The sequence below is a fragment of the Bufo gargarizans genome, chromosome 6, assembly GCF_014858855.1.
Source record: "Bufo gargarizans isolate SCDJY-AF-19 chromosome 6, ASM1485885v1, whole genome shotgun sequence".
Lineage (NCBI taxonomy): Eukaryota > Metazoa > Chordata > Amphibia > Anura > Bufonidae > Bufo > Bufo gargarizans.
In genome coordinates, this window is record NC_058085.1 from 69674386 (window position 1) to 69700871 (window position 26486).

A 26486-nucleotide genomic window follows, 5' to 3' on the forward strand; every position below is an offset into this window, starting at 1 on the left:
CTGATCACCACTCCAGACAACGTCTTTACCACTGATAAGGAATTTTCTGTTTCCTTGAGATGAATAACAGTAGTTTAACGGTCGGTGACTAGAAAAAAGGCGAAAAGTGGGGAGATATGCTTTTGCCCTGGTGTCCATTCAAACTCTGAGACATCAAAGAGAGAGCCCACAATCTAACAGCAGATACAGATTCTGAAGAGATATATATATATACTCCAATTTCTCTGTCTTCACATTGGAAAGTTTAGATTACTCCAAATCTCTACTGGCACCAAAAGGGTTAAACTGACTGAGGGCATTGTCCTTTCATTGTGTCCTAAGGAGACTTTCCTTCCCATCAGGTCTTGTTTGGTTACACACAGAACTGGGGATCAACTAGTAAAACATAAATGCAGAATAAAGTTTGGAGTAATATTCCCTACCTGAAATGCGCTCCTTGTCCATCACTCCCCCAGCATCAGTCCTTCTGCGGCCCGGCCTCTCTGCCCCTGTTTGGGAGGCGGTGTTTCTCTCCGTCCTCCCTTTTCCACTCCTCCAGCCTCCTGTACAGCTCCCTGCCTCTCACTTTTCTCCTCTTTCTCTCCCTCCTTCTACTTTTGCCATTCACCCTCTAATGCTCTCTCTTCAGCGGTTACACTGATGTCTCTGGCTATCTCCTCCCTCCTTGTCCGTCTTCTTTCCAGCTTTTCCTTTGTCTTCCTCTCACACTTTTTTCTGTCTGGTTTCTTTCTACGTTTTCATTCTGTCAGAGCTGCACTTTCTGCCACTTCTCTATTTCCAGCCTCCTCCTTCCTACTTTATCTTTAACCATTCATTTCCTCGCTTCTCTTTTTTTCTATTTTAAGCTCTGCCCTCTAGATCTATCTATCTATCTATCTATCTATCTATCTATCTATCTATCATATCTATCTATCATCCATCTCATATCTATCTATTATCTATCTATCTATCTATCTATCTATCTATGTATCATCTATCTATTATCTATGTATTATCTATCTATTATCTATGTATTATCTATCTATCATCTATGTATTATCTATTATCTATCTATCATCTATGTATTATCTATCTATCTATCTATCTATCTATCTATCTATCTATCTATCATATCTATCTATCATCCATCTCATATCTATCTCATATCTATCTATCTATCTATCTATCTATCTATCATATCTATGTATCATCTATCTATTATCTATGTATTATCTATCTATCTATCTATCTATCTATCTATCTATGTATTATCTATCTATCTATCTATCTATCTATCATCTATGTATTATCTATCTATCTATCTATCTATCTATCTATCATCTATGTATTATCTATTATCTATCTATCATCTATGTACTATCTATCTATCTATCTATCTATCTATCTATCTATCTATCTATCTATCTATCTATTATCTATCTATCATCTATGTATTATCTATCTATCTATCTATCTATCTATCTATCTATGTATCATCTATCTATTATCTATGTATTATCTATCTATCTATCTATCTATCTATCTATCTATCTATCATCTATGTATTATCTATTATCTATCTATCATCTATGTATTATCTATCTATCTATCTATCTATCTATCTATCTATCTATCTATCTATCATCTATGTATTATCTATTATCTATCTATCATCTATGTACTATCTATCTACAGTCATGTGAAAAAATTAGGACACCCTTTGAAAGCATGTGGTTTTTTGTAACATTTTTAATAAAAGGTTATTTCATCTCCGTTTCAACAATACAGAGAGATTAAAGTAATCCAACTAAACAAAGAAAACTGAAGAAAAGTCTTTTCAAGATCTTCTGTAAATGTCATTCTACAAAAATGCCTATTCTAACTGAGGAAAAAGATAGGACACCCTTGCCCCTAATAGCGAGTGTTACCTCCTTTGGCTGAAATAACTGCAGTGAGACGGTTCTTGTAGCCATCTACCAGTCTTCGACATCGGTCTGAGGAAATTTTACCCCACTCCTCAATGCAGAACTTTTTCAGCTGTGAGATGTTTGAGGGGTTTCTTGCACGTACAGCCCTTTTCAAGTCACCCCACAGCATCTCAATGGGATTCAAATCTGGACTTTGACTTGGCCATTCCAGGACTCTCCATTTCTTCTTTTTCAGCCAATCTTTGGTTGATTTACTAGTATGTTTTGGGTCATTGTCATGTTGCATGGTCCAGTTCCGCTTCAGCTTTAATTTTCTAACTGATGGTCTCACATGTTCTTCAAGCACCTTCTGATACACAGTAGAATTCATCGTGGATTCTATGATGGTGAGCTGACCAGGTCCTGCTGCAGCAAAGCAGCCCCAAACCATGACACTTCCACCTCCATGCTTCACAGTTGGTATGAGGTTCTTTTCTTGGAATGCTGTGTTTGGTTTACGCCAAACATGTCCTCTGCTGTTGTGTCCAAATAATTCAATTTTGGACTCATCTGTCCAAAGAACATTATTCCAGAAGTCCTGGTCTTTGTCAACTTTATCTCTGGCAAATGTCAGTCTGGCCTCGATGTTTCTCTTGGAAAGCAAAGGTTTCCTCCTTGCACACCTCCCATGCAAGTTAAACTTGTACAGTCTCTTTCTGATTGTAGAGGCATGTACTTCTACATCAACAGTAGCCAGAGCCTGCTGTAGTTCTCGAGATGACACTTTAGGGTTTTTGGAGACCTCTTTTAGCATCTTGCGGTCTGCTCTTGGGGTGAACTTGCTGGGGCGACCAGTCCTGGGCATGTTGGCAGTTGTTTTGAAAGCCCTCCACTTGTAGACTATCTTCCGGACAGTGGAATGGCTGATTTCAAAATCTTTTGAGATCTTTTTAAATCCCTTCCCAGACTCATAGGCTGCTACAATCTTTTTTCTGAAGTCCTCTGACAGCTCTTTTGCTCTCACCATGGTGCTCACTCTCACTTCAACAGTCAGGAGCACACCAAACTAAATGTCTGAGGTTTAAATAGGGCAAGCCTCATTCAACATGCAGAGTAACGATCTACTAATTATGTGCACCTGGTGTGATATACCTGTGTGAGATCTGAGCCAATTTAAGAGGGAATACATGTGAGGGTGTCCTATCTTTTTCCTCAGTTAGAATAGGCATTTTTGTAGAATGACATTTACAGAAGATCTTGAAAATACTTTTCTTCAGTTTTCTTTGTTTAGTTGGATTACTTTAATCTCTCTGTATTGTTGAAACGGAGATGAAATAACCTTTTATTAAAAATGTTACAAAAAACCACATGCTTTCAAAGGGTGTCCTAATTTTTTCACATGACTGTATCTATCTATCTATCTATCTATCTATCTATCTATCTATCTATTATCTATCTATCATCTATGTATTATCTATCTATCTATCTATCTATCTATCTATCTATTATCTATCTATCTATCATCTATGTATTATCTATCTATCTATCTATCTATCTATCTATCTATCTATCTATCTATCTATCTATCATCTATGTATTATCTATCTATCATCTATGTATTATCTATCTATCTATCTATCTATCTATCTATCTATCTATCTATCTATCTATCATCTATGTATTATCTATCTATCATCTATGTATTATCTATCATCTATGTATTATCTATCTATCATCTATGTATTATCTATCTATCTATCTATCTATCTATCTATCTATCTATCTATCTATCTATCTATCTATCATCTATGTATTATCTATCATCTATGTATTATCTATCTATCTATCTATCTATCTATCTATCTATCTATTAGGTGATTTTTTTTCCTGTGTCTGTGATTTTTTTTAGGCTGTTAGTTCCTGACTAGATTATTTTGGTGGTAATTATCATCATTTTACAGCTCACAGTAAATGCTGGTTGTGAGGTTTATTGAGCTATAGACAGGCATTACTTATAATATTTATTATGGTTTTCCAATCTGTCCTGTCTGTTGGCCGTCTGTGATTTTGGGATAAGTTGTCTAGAAAAAAGGCAAACAAGTAGCAGCACGCTGACTTGTAGTCCTTTTTCTCTTTTACATCATCTGTCTGTCTTTCTGTCCATCTAATCTAGTATCTATCTATTGATCTACCTAAGGCCCCAGCGAGTATTCAGCGCTGATGCAATGCATGACGTGAATGCATTGCGCCCGCACTGAATCCGGACTCATTCATTTCAATAGGTCTGTGTACATGAGCGTTGTTCATTTGTGCGTGAAAATCGCAGCAGGTTCTATATTCTGCGTTTTTCACAAAACACTGGCCCCATAGAAGTGAATGGGGCTGCATGAAAATGGCATTGCATCTGCAAGCAAGTGCGGGTGCGATGCGTTTTTCACGGATGGTTGCTAAGAGATGTTGTTTGTAAACCTTCAGTTTCTTATCACGCGTGTGAAAAGGGCATCATTGCGCATTGCACCCACGCTGATAAAAACGGAACTGAACGCAATCGCAGGCAAATCTGAATGAACTTGCTTGCGAAATCACGCATTTTTAACTGAATGCATCCGTATCGCTCGTCTGCAAGGGGCCTAAGAGTTAACATTTTATTTTTGCACTCCTTTACTGAGGGTTGTCTACCCTTAACCCTCCAACATACGTGCATGCTCAGATCGGCTGAGCATGCATGTGATCTAAATGGGAACAGGGGAGACAGATGCTGAAAAAAAGGAACCCACATATTGAAATCCAACAACTTGATCCTTACAGTATGTCCCCCAACATTTGCCATGGGGGGAGAGTTGGGAGGCCTCTATACACTTCAGATGAGAAACTGCTCCTGCCCAAATTGCCACGTTTGGCTGATAAACATCTTGAGGTCAGTTATCAAACTGGTGTAAAGTAAAACTGGCTTAGTTGCCCATAGCAACCAATCAGATTCCACCTTTCATTTTTTCCAAGGAGCTCTGAAAACTTAAAGGTGGAATGTGATTGGTTGCTATGGGCAACTAAGCCATTTTTTGTACATGTACATTGCTGGCCGGGTCTTTAAAGATGGCGTACATATCCGAATATGGTATCAGTGAAAGGTCCAGATCACCCTGCAGAAAATGAGCCCTCACACAGCTTTTTCAAGGTTTTAATTTTTTTTATTCAGTTTAAAAACACAAGAAAAACTATACATATGTGGTATCACCATAATCGTACTGACCTGGAGAATGAAAATAACTGGTCAGTTTTGCTGTATAGGAAACACCGTAAAATCAAAATCCATAAAACTGTTGCGGAATTGCGGGTTTCTTTCCCAATATTACCCCATTTACTGAAGGCACTACATGGGGGAATTATTACGGTGGGCATTATTGCTACTAGGGAGCACTAGGGTGGTTTATTACTACTGAGGGCATCATGATGGGCTTTACTACTACTGTGACGCTATATTGGGAAATAATTACTACTGGGGGGGCATTATGGTGGGCTTTATTTAGGTGACCATACACATTAGTCTACGGTTGTGGGTGATTTCAACTAAAACGAAACTTCTTTGGTTGAAATTTAACAAAGAACCATAGTTTAAGCTGACCGATTATAGGCCATTATCGTTTGAAAGGAAGCTGGCTGTGTTTATTATTTTCGTCCAATAGTCGGATGAAAGATCTTTCTTTCAAAGGACTTTCTCAAAAATAACTTTTGTTCATCGCCCGGTTGCATTGAACGTGTATGGGCAGTTTAGACAACTGTAACGGCCAATATGGACTAAAGTGTGTATGGCTGCATCTGTGAAAGGAAAGTTCACCAGATGATTGTTTGTTCAACTGATGTTCTACCATCAACCATTTTCTATCTAATGCATATGGCCACGTTTTCTAATGTGGCACTATAGAGGGAATTATTAGTGCTGAGGGACCCTGGGGGCATGATTAGTCATTTTAGGGAGCACTGTTACTAGTGAGAGGTCTCTGGGAGAGAATTATTACTATTGGTGGAACTTTTGGCAGCCCTATTACTGTCACTGTATTATTATCACTATTGCCTGGCATACTATCAGCTTGGCACAATTACATTTTGGGGGTCACTATGTTTGTGGCACTATATGCTGGGCAGAGTTATTTTTGAAGGCACTGTGTAGCAATAAGTTTTGAAGGGGGCATCATGTATGTGACACAAGAGGACTGTTTCTGCAGTATGGCATTTGGTAACATTGGGGTTTTCACAATATTGGGAGTGGCACCAGGATGACAGTATGGAGGCACCAGTGTGGGGAGCTTGTGTTGTAAAGGTGGGATGGATGACAAAAAAAAATAAGGAACCTAAGATTTCTGTGTGGCATATTCTGTTGAAATGAGACATGACTGGAAAAAGTCATCATGTTGGTCTGGGCCAAATGGAGAAGAAAAAAGTGAACATCTTCATAGGAAGAAATGCCACTGCATGTAATAGGTATGCCATGGTGTTTTCTCCTGCATGTTTGATAGTGTGGAATGTAATTAAAAAAAATATCCATTGATATTGGGTCTAAATATGATGTCTGTCATTTTGAGCTATTCTTTCCGTCGAATCTGAAGAATGGCAGAGGCTTGGAACACAGCAGTGTGAGAACAGTCTTATTTTGTTATGATTCATCACTGATAGCAGCACTTGGGGGTACCCAGTTGGAACTTCTTGTCACTAGGGGGTCTTGGCATGAAAAGGTTCAGAAACACTGCTCTAGATAATTTAATGTCCATGGAAAGAATATAAACTTTATCTCTAAGGGTGGAGATCCTTCAGAAACTTCCATGTAGCAGTGCTATCCAACGAGCCATCATTCCGTAGAGTTGAGATTTGATCCATGTTTACTCCTCAGTTATTGCCTTGCTGACTAACTCCTTGTATACAAGTCCCTTTTCCACCCTTGCCCTCAGCAATCTATAAACATGTGCCTGTCAGATGCCTGGTGACATCCTCTTTGTGAAAATTAGCTTTTTAGTCATCGTTCAATAGCTTCGCTTGACTACTTTTCCATAACTTTTTTTTTTTTTTTTGCTGACTGATGTTCAGCAGCAGAATTTTTATAAATACCCTTCATTGTGCTATGAAAAACACCAATGACTTGGGCAATCAGCAAGGGGGTGAAAGGGGAGGCTGCGCTTTTCATCTCTTACTCCATGTAACTAAAAATAGACTGACTTGTTTAACCTTTAAATAATTATTAAAGGGGTTGTCCTAAAAAAATATTCTACATTTTATAATCCAGCACCTGGATCTGAATACTTTTGTAATTGCATGTAAATAAAGATTTTGTATAGCCACTCAGTTATTCACTGAAATCTATCTGTATAGCGCCACCTGCTGTTTGCCCTTTTTCTAAATTCTCTGTCCAGCTCACTGAGGTTGACACACATGCTCAGTTCTATCCTTCAACTGCCACCAGCTGCAGCAGAAAGGACATGCCTTCTGAGAAAGTGCACAGCAGTTGGAGCACTGAATTGGAGGATCATGTCCTATATGATGTCTGATTTTTATTTTTAACATTACTCATGGGATAACCCCTTTGACATTGATGGCCTATCTTTGCGAACAATGTCTGAGATGGGCCATCCCCTTTAAATCCAAAAACTGCGTATGAAAATGCAGTGGAAAAAAGTTCTGGACAAGACAAAAAAATCTGTTAAAAACAGCCTGGACTCGTGGACGCAAGCCTTTTTAAAGTGTATCTGTTCTAAGTCAGGGTCCCAAAAGCCGTAGAAAACGTTGCAGATTTTAGTGTATGAACTAATTGTGAGTTTATTTCCCTAGAAGTATCTCAATCAATGAAAAAAAAAAAAACATTGAGAAGTCAGTTTCGTTTAGTTATAAATAGACGGCTGGAAGGCCACAAAAGAAGATACATTCTATGTAGAGCATTATCCAAAATAAAATCTGCTTCAAATGCCAAGAAAACTGCTGTCAACCGTTTCTTGAAGAACGCCGCGTAGATGTGAGTCACTGGACCAGCAGACATTTCCTGCAAGCTGTTGGGCTGGATGGACAATTTCCTGTGAATAACCATGGATATGGAAAACAATTTCAATTTGCCATACACTAGAGACTGTAGATGGCAGAACAGGCCGATTTAGACTATTTTCTTTCATGCTGATTGAACCCAGGAACAGGCCAAGGTAAGACTCTGGTAAGACGTGGCCAAGTTTTTATGTTTAGCATCAAGGTTAGAACATTCAAGGGAATAGGCTAAGCTGCAGTAACCCAACACGGCCACTACAAAGAGAATGGTGCTGTGGTTCCGGCTCCATTCTCAGTCTTGGTTCCAGCGCCAGGCTTTTTTCACATCTGTGTTTTTGCTGTCCGTTTTTTTAGATCCGGCATGGGATCTCATACCACAGCCAAACGCATTTTTTTGAATAAGGGCTCATGCAAACCAATGTATTTTCTTTCCGTGTCCATTCTGTTTTTTTTTTTTTGCGGGCCGTATGCGGAACCATGTTTAGCGGACCACAAAATACACACAGACCGGTGCATGAGCCCTAATACAACCGGCTGCATCCATTCAGAAATATATTGAAACTGAAGAAACCGCATCCGACCCCATTGACTTACATGATTTTGGTGCCTAATCCGGCTTATTCAGTTTCCCAAAACGCTGCTTTTTTTTCCCTAGTGGACTGTTTCAAACCAAGGGGTTAAAACCTATAGATTTTGAATATTTTTTTTCTTCCTGGCACATCTCCGCTTCACCCCATGCATTCCACATCGAGGTCAAGACCGGAGTTACCCTCTTTCATCACCTCGCCCCTCTCTTATTTCTTCTCAATTTTATATTCATGGTACAGAATGTATTACCTTTTCATCACCCCTCTCTCCTCAGATTAAACTGTGCCCCCTCCTCCTCGCCCTCCGCTCTGCGTTTCTCACTCTCCAGCTGCCGGTTTACCTGGCACTGGATGTACGCCTGCGCCCAGCTGTTACCCTGTCACCCTGAAGATGCCTGGAATATCTTAATGCTATGCCTGGCTTGCATTTATCTCCCTTTCTACTTTTCTCCGACCATAATGTATGTTGTTTTTTTTTGTAGTTACTGCATTACATCTGTTCTATTGTATTTAAAGGGGATCTCCATTGGTGCTATAGGGTGAGATTTCTGGCGCTGTGACTACATGCTGACAAATGGCATCTTTTATGGCTCCCTGTGTGCATAGATTTCACGGTTCATAGGGAATACAGTATAAGGCTCCATTCACACGTCCGCAAGTGTGGTCTGCATCCGTTCCGTAATTGCGTGGAACGGGTGCGGACCCATTTATTCTCTAGGGGGACAGAATGGATGTGGAGAGCGTTCGCATTTCCGGAGCGCGGCCCTGATCTTCCAGTCCACAGCTCCCGAAGAAAATAGAACATTTCCTATTCTTGTCCGCAATTGAAGGTCTATGGGGGTCCTGGTCGGGTGTCGGATCCGCAATACACTACGGATGTGTGAATGGACCCTAAAGGCTCATGCACACAAACGTATTTTCTTTCCGTGTCCGTTCCGTTTTTGCGGACCACATTCAGAATCAGAACCATTTATTTCAATGGGTCTATAAAAAAAAAAAAAACAGAAGTTACTCCGTATGTCTGTTCCGCCAAAAAATATAGAACCTGTCCTATTATTGTCCACATTACGCATTACTAGATTATGTATGATTTTAATTTTTTACATTATTTATAGGATAACCCCTTTAAAGCTAAGGCAACACAATGAGTTTGACCGATGTCTCACGGCCAAAGATCTCAGTGTAGTAGTGCCTGCATCGCAACTAATGAAAGCGGATGGGGTCACATAGCGATGTGCAAGTTGCTGGATTCCTTGAGACTGTCATGTTGCAGGCACCTCAACTTGAGATTTGCAATGCACCTCTACTCACCTTCCTTCGTTGCGATGCAGGCAGTGCCACATTGCGATCTTTGGCCATGCAACAAGCCTAACCCTAGCTTAAATTGACGGATAAAAATCCATATCACATGTCAATATCTGCTGCAAATTTCTTCGAGAAATATCACTTTGCTGCTGCTATAATATGCTGGGGATTTTCCACCCAAACTGAAGTTTGAGTTTGGCGTTTGGATTTTCTGGCAATTCCTTTAAGAATTGGAATTGCCAGAAAACCCAAACGACGAACTCGAACGTCAAAACATGAACTTCGCTCATCACTAATGGCCTATACTTGCTATCTGATTGGCTGATCAGCTGTTCTGCAGAAGCGTCAGAAGTCAGCGTCGGAACGATACAGCTCCACCCGCTATGTAATGGATGGAGCTGCCTATTGCAGAGCTGCTCCCAGTGTAGCGAATGCTGCAGTAACCAGCTCCGTCCACTACACGGTGGACGGCACTGTTTAGTTCCTACACCGACTGTCACGACCTATCACTGGCCCTGTGGTGCCTGGGGTCAGAAGGTCGCAGCGAGGGGCTACTCGTCCAATTTCTAGGGGTCGCTCTATGACCTAGTTATGGGAATGCATTCCGGTCCAGGTTTGGTTTGTGATCCTTTTTGTCCTTTCTAGGTATTAGTTTTGCTTTCAGATGTTTTTTTGTCTATATATTCTCTGTTCCTACTTCCCTTGTTGCCAGATATAGACCTTCCTTCCAGGTTATCTATTCTGACCTCAGGTGGTGTTGCTGTGGAGCCTGCTGGAGCTGTTGGAACCAGTGCGGTTGGATCTTCGGTTCTCTCCAGTCTGTTTCCTACTGTTTGTCGTATCCCTTCGGGGATTATATGTGGTGTTTGTGTTGTTTGTCCTTTCCCTGTTGTTACCCTAGGTGTCAGTGGTGAGGACTACTGCTCCCACCGCCCTTCTCACTACCTAGGGCTTCTTTCAGGATAAGCCAGGGGCGAGGCACGTGATCAGCATACGGGTGAGAAACCCGTCTAGGGACGTCAGGGTAGCCAGGTGCCAGTGCTAGGTGAGTTAGGGGTCACCACTCCTCCCTCTCCCTTGTGTTAGGGCACCCGTCTCCCTTCCTCTGCGCCGCACGTCTGGTACCGACTTGTCGGACCCCCTCTGACCAGATAGTGAGGATCGGCCATCACTTGTAAAACCCTTGACAACCCCTTTCATTTCCATTTTTACTTTACTTTCCAATGTCTTATTCGCAGCCCCTTTTTTGGTCTTTCCATCAAACTTTCTCCCTTTCTCTCCTTATTGTTTCTCTCCCAACTCTCCAGTCCTCATTCCTTTCAATGTTAATATCGCTCCGCTCACCCCTCCCCATCTCTCCCTCTTCTCTTTCACTCTTTCAGTCCTGTCGCCAGCTCAGCAAAGCCATGACCGCTGCATCATCCAAGAATTATTTAAAACCCCGGCACACTATCATCCGAATATCGCCTTAGCTCCTTCTGAAGCCTGCACTGATCACACATACGTGTAGCGTGTATTTGTGCATGTATGGAGATCCACATGACACCCCCCCACCCCCAGCCCAAATCACTGCAGTCTGCCAATGTGTAATACATTGTTACAGTGAGGGATCCTGCTGTACCTGTTAGCAATTATACTGTTCCATTGCTAAATCCTTGGCCAGAATGCAGGGATTACATTGGGTGCTTGCTATTTAACCCCTCGAATGCAGCACATTATTTTTGGATTGTGCTGCAGGAACTTTGCAGCAGCAGGGGTCAAGTGCGGTGGAAACCATTTGACGCTGCCTGACAAATGCAAGAGAGAAAAAAATAAAGTCTTGCAATCGCCGTTTGTTGTGACACCTGCAGAGAATTATCCCGGATCTGCGGCCATATCGGTTTAAAATAGGAGTCACTGTAATCTATATTTAGAAGAGTGTCTGTCTCCTTTTCCAAAAATCGTCTTCTGCCATGTGTTTAGTGCAAGAGATCTGAAGATCAGCCTTTTCTTGTAGGAGCCAGACATTGCTGATGATAGCTGCACAGATATTAACGTTGACCTCCACACAACCCATATTTAAAGGGTTGTCCAGGATTTAACAAAAAAAAAAAAAAAAACATACACGTAAAATAAAAAAAAGTAAAATACGAAAATAACGTATACTCAGCATGGTAAATCTCATCAATCTTGTTGTGATGAAATTAGGATTACGATAAGGGTTGTTGGGGTGGTGGACGCAGGGAGGCTGGATTCTCCTAGTTCATTCCCACTGACCAGCGATGAGATTTTCCGTGTTTATATATGTTATATTTTAATTTTACCACATTCCCTGAATTTAGTTTGCAATATTTTTTTTTCTAAATCCTGGAAACCCCTTAAAGGGGTTTTCTGGGAATTAGATATTGATAACCTACCCTTAAAATAACTTATCAATATCAGATTAGGGGGAGGCCGACCCCTGGTTCCCCCACGGATCAGCTGCTCGTGGTAGCTGAAAACAATACAGTCTACTGAACTGGAAGAAGACAGCGCTGTATATTGTTTAGTGGCCGTGCCAGGTACTGCAGCTCAGCTCCCATTCAAGTGACTTGGCACTGAGCTTCAGAACCAGAAACGACACAGTTTCATCCGTTGTGATGCAGGCAGTGCCACATTGCGACCTCTGGCCACGCAACATGCCTACCCTAGCCTAAATTGACATGCTACGGATACAGCTTCTTATCGGGTGTCAATATCTTCTGCTTTTAGCTCTGGTCGGCTGCCAAAATATATGAATAGTGAAAGTGCTGGCCCCCCTCCAATATGATATTGATGAGTTATCCTGAGAAAATCTAAGTAACAAAAAACCCTTGTAACAATGAAAAAAATGTTATGAGGGAAGAAATCTGTTTAGTAAAATTTCTGTTGATAACTAGTAATCCCTGATTTGTGACAAATAATGGCAAAAAGTCCTGAGTTTTTTTAATTTATTTTTTTACGTTCAGTACTGAATAAGCAACAGAAAGAGCGCAGACGATCGTCCATACATAAAACTAAAGGGGCAGCAAAATAATGTGAAGATAAGGGCCTAGTAATTATTCCCAACCTCTGACCCCATACAAACCACTTTGGTAGGGCAGCATGGGCACAGTAGGCAAAACAAAATACAGGCCTCATCCCAGCACTGACCCATCACTTCTATAAGCACTATGAATCAGACCGATCCATGGACGCTACAGCAACAGCATGTCCACTCTGAGTCTCTGGTAGCTGCACTACATGGTACCTCAAGGGCGGAGTTATAACCATTTAGCAGGTCTGTTAATCCAGCATCACACGCTCACCTGCGGATATTTGATTATTGTATCCACTGTCCAAACTTCACAAATAGTATTTCTCTGAGATACATGCTCATGGAATCATTTACATTGCAGTGAATTCCTAGCTTGGTCTACAGAGTATATAAACCATTTCTTCGTCCTGCACCTTTTGCAGGAGACAGCTGTTGCCCTGCGCAGCTGTCTCATATGTTACTTGGCTACAAAAACCATAAAAGATAGTTATTTTACAGACCCAATTTCATTGTCTGTACCCCATTTGGTGGTATAGATAATTCTCTTACTAGTCAATATAGTGATGATTTTAAGGGGTTGTCCTATGAAAAATCATCTACATTTTTCAAACCAGCATTTGAATCTAGATATTTTTGTAATTGTGGTCGTGGCTACCTGAGAACGAATCGGGGAAGCATGCCTTTCCCCGGACCCTATACTGGCTGACTTGTGCCTGGAGCCAGGTACGCGGGTAGGCCTAAAAGGGGGCACAACTAAAAAGTTAGCATTGCCACTAAGTTAGTCAATAAAATGTATCTGAACAGATCTGCCTGCTGTTTGTTCTTTTCCTTATTTCTCTGTCCATTTTTACTAAGGGTGGGTTCACACTAGCGTTATGGAGTCCGTTATTGCTTTCCGTTATAACAGGGTTATAACGGAACATAACGGAATCCATAGGATGTAATGCAAAACGGAAGCCTTTAAGAGGCATTCCGTTTTGCTCCGTCCTAGTAGAAGTCTATGGGAAAACATAACGGATCCGTCTGGGTCCCGTTATGAAAGTCCTGACTTTGTTTTCCGTCTTGCATAACGGGACCCAGACGGATCCGTTTTGATTCCCATAGACTTCTATTAGGATGGAGAGCAAACAGAATGCCTTTTAAAGGCGTCCGTTTTGCATTCCGTCATAATGCAAGTCTATGGGCAGCATACCGTTATAACCCTGGTAAAACGGAAAGCCATAACGGACTCCATAACGCTAGTGTGAACCCACCCTAAGGTGGACGCACATGCTCAGTTCAATTGCCAACAGCTGTAGAAGAAAGGATATGCCCCCTGAGGTGCCAACTTGAAATAAATCTAAAAGAGTAATTGGAGCAATGAATGTGGGAGCTCTGGATCCATGTGAGGTGCAGGATTGGTTCTAGCTATGTTAAAAATAGATTGTCATGTATTATAGGATGTCTGATTGTGATTTTTTACATTAATTGTGGAATAACCTAATTTAGTTCCTCATTCCATCCAGTATTACATCACATGACTAACACTACTCCCCCCCCCCCCCCAAGTTGGCATGGGGGGAAGGATTATAGAGCTGCGTGTGTTTTGGCTTAATGTTTAAGGGGTTTCCCAAAAGCTTAATATTGATGATCAATCCTCAGGATAGGTCATCAATATCTGATCGCTGAGGATTCGACTCTTGGCATCCCCATCTGTGTTTAGTATGCTGTGTGGAAGCTTCAGGTCCTTCCAACTGCCTGATCAGCCGGGTGCCAGACCACCATTGATCTGAGTGTAATAACCTTTCCCGAGGATAGGCCATCAATATTATGTGCAATACCCCAGACATGGTATCGGCAAATTGTTTGGGTTGCAATACTACTGTTATATTTTTCTATGTCATGGTTTGAGGGTAAAAACTTTAGCCCTGGTGTGTGTTTGGTATTGCTGGCCATATTTAGTCCACTTTGCTTCCTTAAGTTAAATACAGGTCTTCGCCTTTCATCCTGAAAATTCCAAGTTATTCTGGTTGCACCTTTCCATCCCCTTCTTAGGTTAAGTCCACCTCTACCTGCCCAGTGAAGAGACTCAAACTGCACCTGAGCCCCTTTCTGTTCTTGTTACACGCAAACAATTTCCAGCTTGTACTTGTTGCTTAGGGCTCCATTGCACCAGAGATGAAACGTGCCCTGGGTTCTGTGCTACTAGGGATCATATTACAGAGCCACAGACCCAGATATTGTATAGGCATAGGCTGCCAACCTTGTCTCCAATAAGGACTGCCCCTCTCACTTGGTTTAGCATACCTCATAGCTAGGGCCTAGGCAAAATTGATGTCAAATATGCATTTTTCCTTAACCTTTTCTTTCCACAGTATAGGGAGGGAGCCAGCTTAATATGCATCTCTGAACATCTGCAAGCGACTACGTGTATGAGAGCAAGCACAAGTCGAGGACGAGCATGGTTGGCACTGGGAATTGAGCTAACCACTCCATTTCCCCCCTCTTGATAGGAGTCGGCTGGTCCTACTTCCTGTCAGGAGGGAAAGCTAGCCAGGCTAGTGAGGAGACAGGGAACATACCTATCAGCTTCTGCTCCATAGGGCCTTAGGATCAGAAATCGGCTCTTCTGTGAGGAACACTGCTCCAGAGAAATTGAAAAGATCCAAGGGCTGCAAAAAACCATCACAGCTACGGTGTTCCAGACAGCAAAGTGACCAGCTACAGCGTCTTTACAGACACAGCTGGAAAGGTGAGGGACAACGAGTTAAGACACCTGTCACCAGTGCTCAATTCAGGCAGACCTGGAAGTCTGCATTACATAGTGGACACCTACAGCCACAGTTGCCAATCTATAGATGTAGTGAAGAGGAATCAGAAGAGAGAGACTTTGTCAGCTAGCATACTCTGGAGTGCCATCAACTGCCATCTAACTAGCCACCGTACTTCCATCATCTGGTGACAGAAACTGCACCTTGTACCTACTATTGCTGTATGTACAAGTTATCCTTTGCACTCAGCAAAGAAAGAGGTTTGATGTACACCTATGTCTGCCTGATTCCTTCACATCACCTTTTCACTGTTCCAAATCCCAGGGAGGGACGGTCTGAGCAAGTACATTGTGACACAACATCTCATCAGGGCCACAATCACTCCCATCCTCTCCACCAACTCCTCAGAGGCTCGATGCATATGCTCACAGAAAATCTTGTTAATTTTGATTCAGAGCTTCCATCTTTTTGCACAAATGAATCTTTGCTGGACAATATCATAGTCCTTCTTAGCAACGTCTCAATTCTATCAATTTCCATTTAATCAGGAGAAACAGAAAATCTGGACAGCTGAATGATCCTGTTGGCGAATGATTATTATCTTCAGCCAAACAGGATGCAAGCGGGGAAAACTCTGCCGTCCAGTTGGCAGAAAACCTGATCATGTGACGATTGATCTGAATGACTGCTCTACCATTTGTGTAGCCAACATATTGTAGAACTGCAGGGGGAGGAGAGGCGCTCTCCTACTTTCCTCCACCACATTTGCCATTCACATGGTATTAATTAAATATGCTGCTATGTTACTGTAGCACAAACTGTATTAGGAGTAGGGGGGATCCCAAAATAAATGGAGGCAAGAGCAATGATGTCAACTGCAACAACCATATTTAAGTTGTCACTTAAGGCACATGGTAGGGTAGACCTCTCATAAGTCTTCCCAGCTGTAGACAATGTGCAGATACCACTACATTTGGCAACATTGCTATTTGCAACAAGAACCAATTTGTATTGTATAATCACTATTGGCGTGAAATGTGAAATTCTGCCACAAGCCCCCTACTGTACATGCCATAGGTCTGGCTCCATAAATTAAGTTCTCCTATGGACATGCTTGCAGGGTCTTACAATAGTAAATGAACTTTCGTTATGAATAGACAGTTTTTCCGTTAAGCCATCAATGGTAATATTGTACTTCGGTCAGGCAAAGTGGGTCTATGGGGACATGGACATGATGAGCGTGAAGTGAAACTGGTTTGTAAAATCAATTTTTTCGATCCTGATGAAAATACAAAGATTGTTTAAAAAATATCATGTGATGATGTTCAATTGAAGGATCCACAGTTTACACATCCCCTAAAACGTGAGCTGTATCAGGAGGTAAAGAAAGCATTGCAGACATAAGACATGGAAGATCAGACATGCTTTCTCTGAAAAAATGACCAAAGGTCCCTCTCCTGTAACAGTGATGAGATGTATATAGGGCATCCGATAGAGCATGCCCCTTATTTCTGGCAAATTCAATAAGAAACATCTATCCACGTCTCGGTATTAAATTGGAAGCATGTGGCGGTACAGTAAGGGTCAGTTCACAAGTATGAACCACATATACAACTTGGAATTAGTACAGCCCTATATCATGGGTGTCTGCTTGAGGCCTAAGATTGGTATATGTATCTTAAAGAGGTTTTCCAGAAAATGAAAAAATATATGTCACTATAAAGAAATTCATAAATACCTTCTATGAATGACTGATGCTCATTTTCACTAATCACAGCTGTAAATGAAAATGGCAGCCATCCGTATTTTAGTTTGTCCTACAATGTAACTGTGTTGCTCAACACCTATAAATGGGGGATGGGGGCATAAGGCAGTGAGACAGTAGTTCACTGCTAAAGTGGTTTCATCTCACTAATGTGCACTGTAACTCCCAAAGGCTGTATATGGGGATAAGGGGTTCATTTTCCAGCCCTAGGTTTGGTTGCTAGGTGTGGGCTAGTTCAACCCTATTTTCTTATCTGGGGGCTTTGTGCAGTGTGTGTGTGTGTGTGTGTGTGTGAGAGAGAGAGAGAGAAGAAGAAGCAGCAGACAGGGATACACCAGCCCTGTGAGCCAAGAACAGCCAGGAAAAGGGACTGTAATAAGAGCCAGCCTCGAAGGGGAGAGGAGAACTGAATCTAATGGAAGGTAGAGTGGCTATTTCAAGGAAGTGTGGATAAGAAGGCACTAGAGGTAACGCACATGTCAGGCTATAGACTTTACTGCAATTTGGATTGGGTTAGTGGCTTCAGACATCCTTCCATAGCCAGGAGCCATCTGTTAAAGGACTGCACTGTGCAGTTGGGCATTGTAGAATTATCGATAAAAAGAGAGAGCGAATTTTCACTCTTTTTGCCAGATGGGAAAGATTGTATTGTTTATCTGGAAAGGGACTCAGAGGGCCCTTAATTCCACCTCTTCTACTTATCCTACATACAGACTTGGGAAGCTGTTTTCTGCAACATGTACAGACTGTACTTACTCTTGCCAACACGTGAGCGTATCCACTGATGAGTTTCTTTAGTAAAGCTATGTTTTCTTGTTCGACAAGCCAGCCTGGTCATAGCCTCCTCTGCCACTCACCCCAATCTCCTGCCTTGCACCCCACAACTCATCACCAGCACTAAAGGCACCCTGAACCACCACCATAACTAGGGTATGCCCCAAAGAGAGGAAGGAGTGCTCCTCTCCCTCCACTGTGTGCTCGGCCGACGAGTGCTGGGGAGGACCATAGGGCCCATGAGCACTACCACCACCACCCTCTGGGCCACTCATGCCTCCTCTTCGGGCTGGCGCACTGCAGTAATGCTGCACATCATTCTTATTCAGGCTGAATGGCACCAAAGCTGAGCATGCATATTGTGCACAGTCAGTCTGACAGGATGTTTGTGCACGCTGTAGCATCATCTTCTACTGTTCCACAATCAGTGGCTGATGCCGCAGCCGCAGTTCATTTTTCAAAAATCCTGAATGAGCACAACAAACATGCTCAGGTCTGGTGTCAGCCTGAATAGGAATGTAACTAGTACAGGTTTCTGATGGTCAGTAGAGAGGACAGACATTTTAATTTGCAGCAGTGATTAACCCCTAAGTAAAATTATCATACGTAGCTAATTAAACATAATTTCTGACTTTATTTATTTTGACTTTTTTATGTATTTTTTTCATTACCTGGAGAACCCAGTTAAATAACTTTAGGTAAGGGACTTTGTTTTAAGCTATGTTCATACTGGTTCGATGGCCTCCATTTTGACAGAATCCTTTTTGGAACCTGTTAACTTATAATGGGTTTGTCAAGAGTCTTTCAAGCTTCCTTTATTGTTTTTAACCAGACAGAGTAGCATGTTTTGCTGTCAGAGGCAGCAAGTGTAGCTGTCACCTCGTAGATACTTTTGGGAAAAAACACTAGGTTGACCTGCCCCATACCAGGTTCACCCGGAGTAGACATGTTCTTATGGTATAAAACATGAACATTTCACCAATCTAAGCATACAGTATGTGGAAATCAGAGATGATAACTGCAGGACAGTCAATTACCCCCTCAGCTGTATGTGCAGCGTCATTCTCTAGAGTTGCTAGAGTGTGCACATGGTGTTTAGTAGGCTGTAGCATCCACCACCAGGTGGAGCTGTTTCCTCTCTCCATAAGGGAGAAGGTTTAGAACATTCCAATGTAGTCTAGCCTAGCTAGGGCTCGGGAGAGGAAGCTCATGTACAGAGCTGTCGCTCAAGCTCGTCCTGGAGAAGGATCCGGTCTGGACAGGGCCAGAGAGGTGTAGAGAAAGTTCAGTAGAGATAACTTGTCTAACTTGTCCATATTCAGGAGTTGCTTCTGGTGCCTAAGCACATCAAACCTGAGTTCGGGAAATGGTTTTTTAGTACAAATTAATTTATTAACTTATTGCACAAAGTCTCGCAGGACTTTGCGAAGCAATAACTTCGGCTCATCGTAGCCGATACAGTCTAATACTGTATGGACTTTGGATGTTAATGACCATCTTAGGAACATAAAAGGAGACAAAAACACAAGTAGAAGTACCCTTGATTGGCACGTTTGCTTTTCAGCAGGACTACATTTATAATTTGGTCACTCTAACAAGAACTCTAAGAAACTCCTGTTCTACAGCTTTTACTGTGACGTTAAATGCAAAAACCAAGCAGACACTTACTTGGGCTGATCACATCACTGCTGAGTTTCCGTAGTCGCCCACTGGTCGTCCTTGTGACACCTAGAATACAGTAAGGTTGAACGGGTTATAAAATATGAATAAAACATAATTTTTAATAATGTTTGAACTATTGGCATGTGACGCCAACACATGTGAATGTCTTCATGCAAAAACTTGGCCGACGCTGCTTTTAGAAATGGTGACTGTTTTATTTTTAAATGCTGGAAGAGTTCACAACTGAAAGCAGAAATATTTTGGCAGCAATTACAATTCTATAAATGTGATTTCTAGATTAGCCTACTTATATAAAAATATGGTATTTATATATCATGAAAATTAAAGGGGATGTCTGGGATTAGAAAACAATTCTGCTTTTTTCCCCCCCAGAAACCGAACCACTCTTGCCCATGGGCTGCCCCTGGTATTGCAGCTTAACTCCATTCACTTGAATGAGGATGGGCTACAGTACTAGACACAACGCAGTGACGAGCATAGCACTATTTCTGGAGAACGTGCACTTGTGCCCCACAGAAGTCCATCAGCATATGCATGTGTAAGACCATACTCACCCTCCATACACTGGAAAGATGTATATAAATTTGGAGTCAATTGCTTATGAAAAGATGGGTTTCGGCAAAGGCCACCCTTACTGCTCCTGAAGATATTGTCACCAAGCTTTCATTAGACTTACAGAAGCCTGGAAAATTGGAGTCACAATCGATTTGACAAAAATATTCGATCCTCCTGAGGAAGCAATAAGCGAAACGTGCGTCGAGGATGAGGAATGCCTAGCAGAGACTGACCACATTTGAACCACAGGATTTTGGGGTAAGAGACAAACGCGTATCGGTGTTGGCACTTGTATCATAGAATATGCAATAGGCTGCGAATAACATATGGTGCCAACCCTGCTAATATAGTTTCATTCATACCCCGATCCCAGTAGTACCATGCAGGGGCGTAGCGTGGGGGGGGCCAGGGGGGCCGTTGCCCCGGGCGCCAAAGTGCAGGGGGGCGCTCCGGCGCCGGCTGAAAGATTTTATATTGTAAGTTTTCAGGTTGCGGCATGCGGCGCAATGGCCGGCCAGAGTCTGAGGCAGAGAGCTCAGCTGTTTAGTGCGTGCGCCCGCCCGGCCCTGATGCAGATGATTCATTTGTGCGGTCGCGGCGGGCGGGCGCACTACTGGTTAACTGAACAGTTCACTAGCTAGACTAATTAACATACATCATGATTGGCGGCTGGCACCGCCTCCTTCTCCTCGCCGCCTCCTTCTCCTAGTGCTAGTGGCAATCATTAGGCTGGCCGCTGGCCTGGCTCCCTCCGGCTCCGCCCACTTTCAAGGCGGGAAACACAGTGCGGAGCGCGGGAGCCAGAGCCAGCAGAAGATTGCCAGGAGGCAGGAGCAGGAGGCGGCGCCGCGGCAGAAGAGACTGAGTCAGTCGGAGTCTCTTATATGGATTTGGGGGGCTTTTTGCAGGGGCTGAAGGGAGGAGGAATAATCATTGTACACTGGAGACTGTTAGAGGGGTCTGAAGAGAGGGGGGTGAAGTGATATTATTTACATGGGACTGTATGCTGGAGAGGCTAAAGGCAGAGAGAGTGATGTATTTTACATGGGACTGTATGCTGGAGGGGCTAAAGGCAGAGAGAGTGATGTATTTTACATGGGACTGTATGCTGGAGGGGCTGAAGGCAAGAGAGGTGATATTATTTTACATGGGGACTGTATGCTGGAAGGGCTGAAGGCCAGGGAAGGTTTGTATTTTACATGGGACTGTATTTTGGAGGGGCTGAAGGCAAGGAGTGATGTATTTTACATGGGACTGTATGCTGGAGGGGCCATAATTATTACTATTCGGGTCCATTCACACGTCCGTAGTGTTTTGCGGATCCGCAATACACCCGGCCGGCACCCCCATAGAACAGCCTATTTTTGTCCACAGCTGCGGACAAGAATAGCACATGTTCTATTTTTTTCCAGAGCCACGGACCGGAAGTTCGGTAGGCCGCTCCGGAAATGCGGATGCGAAGAGCACACTGTGTGCTTTCCGCATCCATTCCGTCCCCATAGAGAATGCATGGGCCCGCACCCATTCCACACAATTGCGGAATGGATGCAGACACATTTTGCGGACGTGTGAATGGAGCCTAATACAGAGGGGGCCATTATAATATTAAAGGGAACCTGTCCCCAGGATTTTGTGCATAGAGCTGGGGACATGGGCTGCTAGATGGCCACTAGCACATCCGCAATACCCAGTCCCCAGAGCTCTCTGCGCTTTTATTGTGTTAAAGAACAGTTTTGATCCGTATGCAAATGACCGGATATGAGTCCTGTATCCGGAGATGAGTCAAGCGGAAAGGAGCCCAGCACCGCCCCGCGTCCTCCGAATCTCCTCCTTGCTGGCTGACGTCACAGAGCTGGAGCGCCGAAATCTCGCGATGCGCGAGCTAGCGCATGCGTCGTTCGTTCCCTGTGCTGATGCCAGTACAGGGAATGAACATGATGCCGACACTGCGCATGCGCTAGCTCGCGCGTCACGCGATTTCGGCGCTCCAGCTCTGTGACGTCAGCCAGCAAGGAGGAGATTCGGAGGACGCGGGGCGGTGCTGGGCTCCTTTCTGCTGGACTCATCTCCGGATACAGGACTCATATCCGGTCATTTGCATAAGGATCAAAACTGTTTTTTAACACAATAAAAACGCAGAGAGCTCTGGGGACTGGGTATTGCGGATGTGCTAGTGGCCATCTAGCAGCCCATGTCCCCAGCTCTATGCACAAAATCCTGGGGACAGGTTCCCTTTAAGAATAATAATAACACAGAGGGGCCAGTATATATTATAATTACACAGAGGGCATTATACTTCTGGGCACTACGGGTGGAGGGGTGGTCTGTTATCTGAGGATGATAGTAAAGTGAGAAATTAACCATTTTTCTGTGAAACTCTGCAGAGTCGCGGCTGAAAGAAGGTATCATGGCGGTCTTATGTCCGAATCAAGACGTTGAGGAAGGTCTACATCACAGGAGACGTCACTGGAGGTAACAGGTATGTGCTGCTGTACTCTACTGTATAGTGTGTACCATTATATGTAATGCCCATCCACATATCTGTTTAGGGGGGGTGGCTATAGGATTTGGCCCACACTGCCGAAGCCTGCCCCCCGACTTCAGGTCACACTGTACGTGTTCTGAATTCTGGGGCCTCACACCCATCTACTACATTATCTGTACTCACAGAGTTACCACTGTGTTATCTGTGGTATTACATAGGACTGCAGGTGACATCTGCTACATTATCTGTACTCAGTTATCACTTTGTTATCTGTGGCGTTTCATAGGACTGTAGGTGACATGTACTGCATTATTTGTAAAAAGGGGCGTGTTCACAGGTTGGGGGGGGGGGGCGCAATACTTGGCTTGCCCCGGGTGCTGGCAACCCACGCTACGCCATTGGTACCATGTGTATTTGAAGTGAGAGATAGCGGCATTGATGTTTAGAGACAGCTTAGATATGGTATGCTAACTTTGATACGAATTACCAGCGACTTCTCACACTTCAAATATATAATACTACATGACTAGTTAATAATAAGATAACAGCTATTGTGGACCATTCTCTGCTGGCACCCTGTATGGTCTCTCTGTATATGTATTTTTGTCTGTAAAAGGATATATTTATCTTTTTTATATGTTTTTATGTCAAATAAAGATACATTTTATTAGGTATTCCATGGTACCAGTTCTCTTTTGTTGATTTAAAAATATTTTATTGTAGCTCCACTTTCCCTTAAAGTGGTTTTCTGGTCCTTTTATATTGATGACCTACCATCAGGATAGGCCATCTATATTTAATCAGTAGGGGTTCCGACACCCTACAATCCCCGCCAGTCAGCTGTTCTGCAGTAGCTCTGCTGCCTGAAGTTGCTGCTGGAACTATATAGTTCCGTCCATTGTGAATAGTGGATTGAACTGGTTAAAGGGGTTGTCCGGGCTTTTACTATTGATGACCTATCCTCAGGATAGGGCATCAATATCAAATCGGCGGCGGTCCGACACCCAGCACCCCCACGGACAGCTGTATGAGGAGATAGCGAGTGCAGTGCGCATGTGCCGTCTCCCTTATCTCTTCCTGTTTACCACTGCTGTCTATGGCAAAGACAGTGGACAGGAAGAGAGAAGGGAGAAAGCACGTGCGGTCTATTGATGACCTGAGGATAGGTCATCAATAGTAAAAGCCCGGACAACCCCTTTAATTCAGCGCTGTTCCCAATGAAGAGCATCTCTACAGTAACCAGCTTTGTCCACTACGTAGTGGACGGAGCTGTACAATTCTGGTGCAGGAGCTCGATGGGGCTGCGGGGTGTCAGATGCCCGCCGTTCAGATACGGGTCACTTAACCTGAGGATAGGCCATCAATATAAAAAGTCCCTTCATAAATAGAATGAAAAAAAAATCCTAACAGATTAATTGTGTGGACAAGGGGGACCTCAGTATTTGACCCCTGCTCCCCGACCAACCCAAAAAAGAAGATTTTAGTCCTAGCTGACGTAGGAGATAAGGACGTGCCGGATGTGTTCTCTATCCATTTTAATGAATGGGAGCTCTGAAAATACTGAGAGCTTTCATTATGTTCTTACAGTAAATCTCTACTTATTTCAATAAGTGGAGAAACACCTGGCGAGGCTCCAAATCTGCCTCATAGACATAGGTTTTAAAATACAGTATTCTGTCTGCCTGCAGCTGCCACTAGAGCATTGGGGGCTTAATACATACAGTGACCTTAATAATAATAATAAACCAGTATGCAGTAAGCTTCCGAGCTCCCTCCTGTGGTGGCTGCAGGTAGCTACAGTGTTGTATTTTTAAAACCATGGTTGGAATTTATCATGAGTGGTATTTCTAATGCCAGTTTTGATCTAATTTGCGTTGATGTGACATACACCAAAATTATTAAGAGGCACACGTCATTTTGGTGCCTCTTGGCAGGTCCGCATGCCAGAAACTTAAATGTACATCAGCATCTAGATTACGTCGTCTTAAATCTGCCAGGCTGCATAACACCCCTTTCCTTTCAGGTAGTCAGTGGGTTGTAAAGAGGCAATGAGTGACATGTTTTTGTGCAAACCGGGGCTTCAGCAAAAATGTGTGACTTTTCTATATACAGTATGGTGTATCACCTTTAACAAATCCCCCCTATGTCTATGCAGTGGATTTGGAGCTGTGCATCAGCCCTGAGTATTATAAACCTATAATCTGTACATGATGATAAGGTGGAGATTCACTTCATTGTTATCCAGTCTGTGGAATTTATAGTGTAGAGCAGAGATCAGCAACCTTCGGCAGTCCAGCTGCTGTGAAACTACAACTCTCAGCATGCACACCTACTCTGCTGGTCTTGTAATGCATGGAGGATTCTGGGAGTTGTAGTTTCAGCACAGCTGGAGTGCCGGAGGTTGCTGATCCCTGTTGTAGAGCATGTACTATGGACTGGATTCTTTGTTTCCACTAAAAGTTTCCTATCGACAGATACATTTTAGGAGTCGTAGCTTTTATTGAAGGAGAATCTGTGACTACATGAGAGCCATCAATTGAGATTACACAATGGCCTTTTCATATAATAGTAACATTGTTACACAGCTATTGTAACCTACTTGAGGCTGCACTTAAAAACTGATAACCTACCAACACTTCACATTTCACCACTGTGGGGTTTCGCTCTGGTAGACAGGATTAGCGGACGCAGTATAGAGGCAACAACAAGTTCTTTGGATCACACAGTTCAGTGTTTTATTCACACTTTAGGCAAGTGACAAAACAAGCAGTCATATTCAAACACAAAGTCACCTTGCGGTGTTGGTGGTAATTCACACCATGTGGCAATTCTGCCTCAAAGAGTCCTTGACCATAGCAGCACCAACCTGTTTTCACGCCAAACAGGTAGCAAGCCTTCATCCAGACACAAGGCTCCCAGATCCCAACACAGAGACACGGCTTCTGAGCCCAGCTGCCTATTTAAGGACAGCCAGGTGCTGCTAAAACCCGGATCGGCACTTAAAATCCGTTCCAATATTTGACCTCACCTGGCTGTAAATCAGCCCAGCAGCACATGCTGGGAGGAAAATACCTGTTTTCCCAGACAAAACCTCTCACTGTGTCACACCACTCATACGTATAACAGTTGCCCTGCCAAATTGCAAAATTGCTCTTTTACTTGGCAGTTGCTGACAAACGGTGATTTTAGGTGACGCATGAAGGATGTGATCACCTGACAAATAAGCTCACTTGTCAGGTGAATGGTGACAACTTTACACTCAGCAATTATTGGGATTCAGTGTTCCTATGAACATTGATTCCCAGTGTAAAGGGGCCCTTAGGTCTTAAATGGCATCTGTTGGCAGATTTGTACCTAAGAAACTGGCTAACCCGTTACATGTGCACTTGGCAGCTGAAGGCATCTGTGTTGGTCCGTTGTTCATATGCGCCCGCACTGCTGAGACAAATTAACTTTTAATATATGCAAATGAGCCTCTAGGAGCAACGGGGGTGTTGCCGTTACACCTAGAGGCTCTGCCCTCTCTGCAACTACAGCTCTTTGATTGACAGGGTCAGGCAGTGAAAACGCCATCACGCCTGGTCCTGTCAATAAAAGTGCAGAGGGAGCAGCAGTTGCAGAGAGATCAGAGCCTCTAGGTG

At 43.1% G+C, this 26486-nt stretch overlaps 1 protein-coding gene across 3 annotated transcripts in view; it reads right to left on the minus strand.

Moving 5' to 3' along the window:
• The window catches only part of SEPTIN9 (septin 9), a 225516-nt gene that overhangs the window by 153708 nt on the left and 45322 nt on the right, over positions 1-26486 (minus strand). Inside the window, exon 2 of one of the 3 annotated variants that reach the window (XM_044300148.1) lies at positions 19791-19850. In XM_044300148.1, coding sequence (XP_044156083.1) covers positions 19791-19850 — 60 coding nt within the window. Of the gene's footprint in view, positions 1-422; positions 727-19790; positions 19851-26486 lie in introns of those variants that run through there. The other 2 variants (XM_044300151.1, XM_044300153.1) reach the window with 2 other exon arrangements.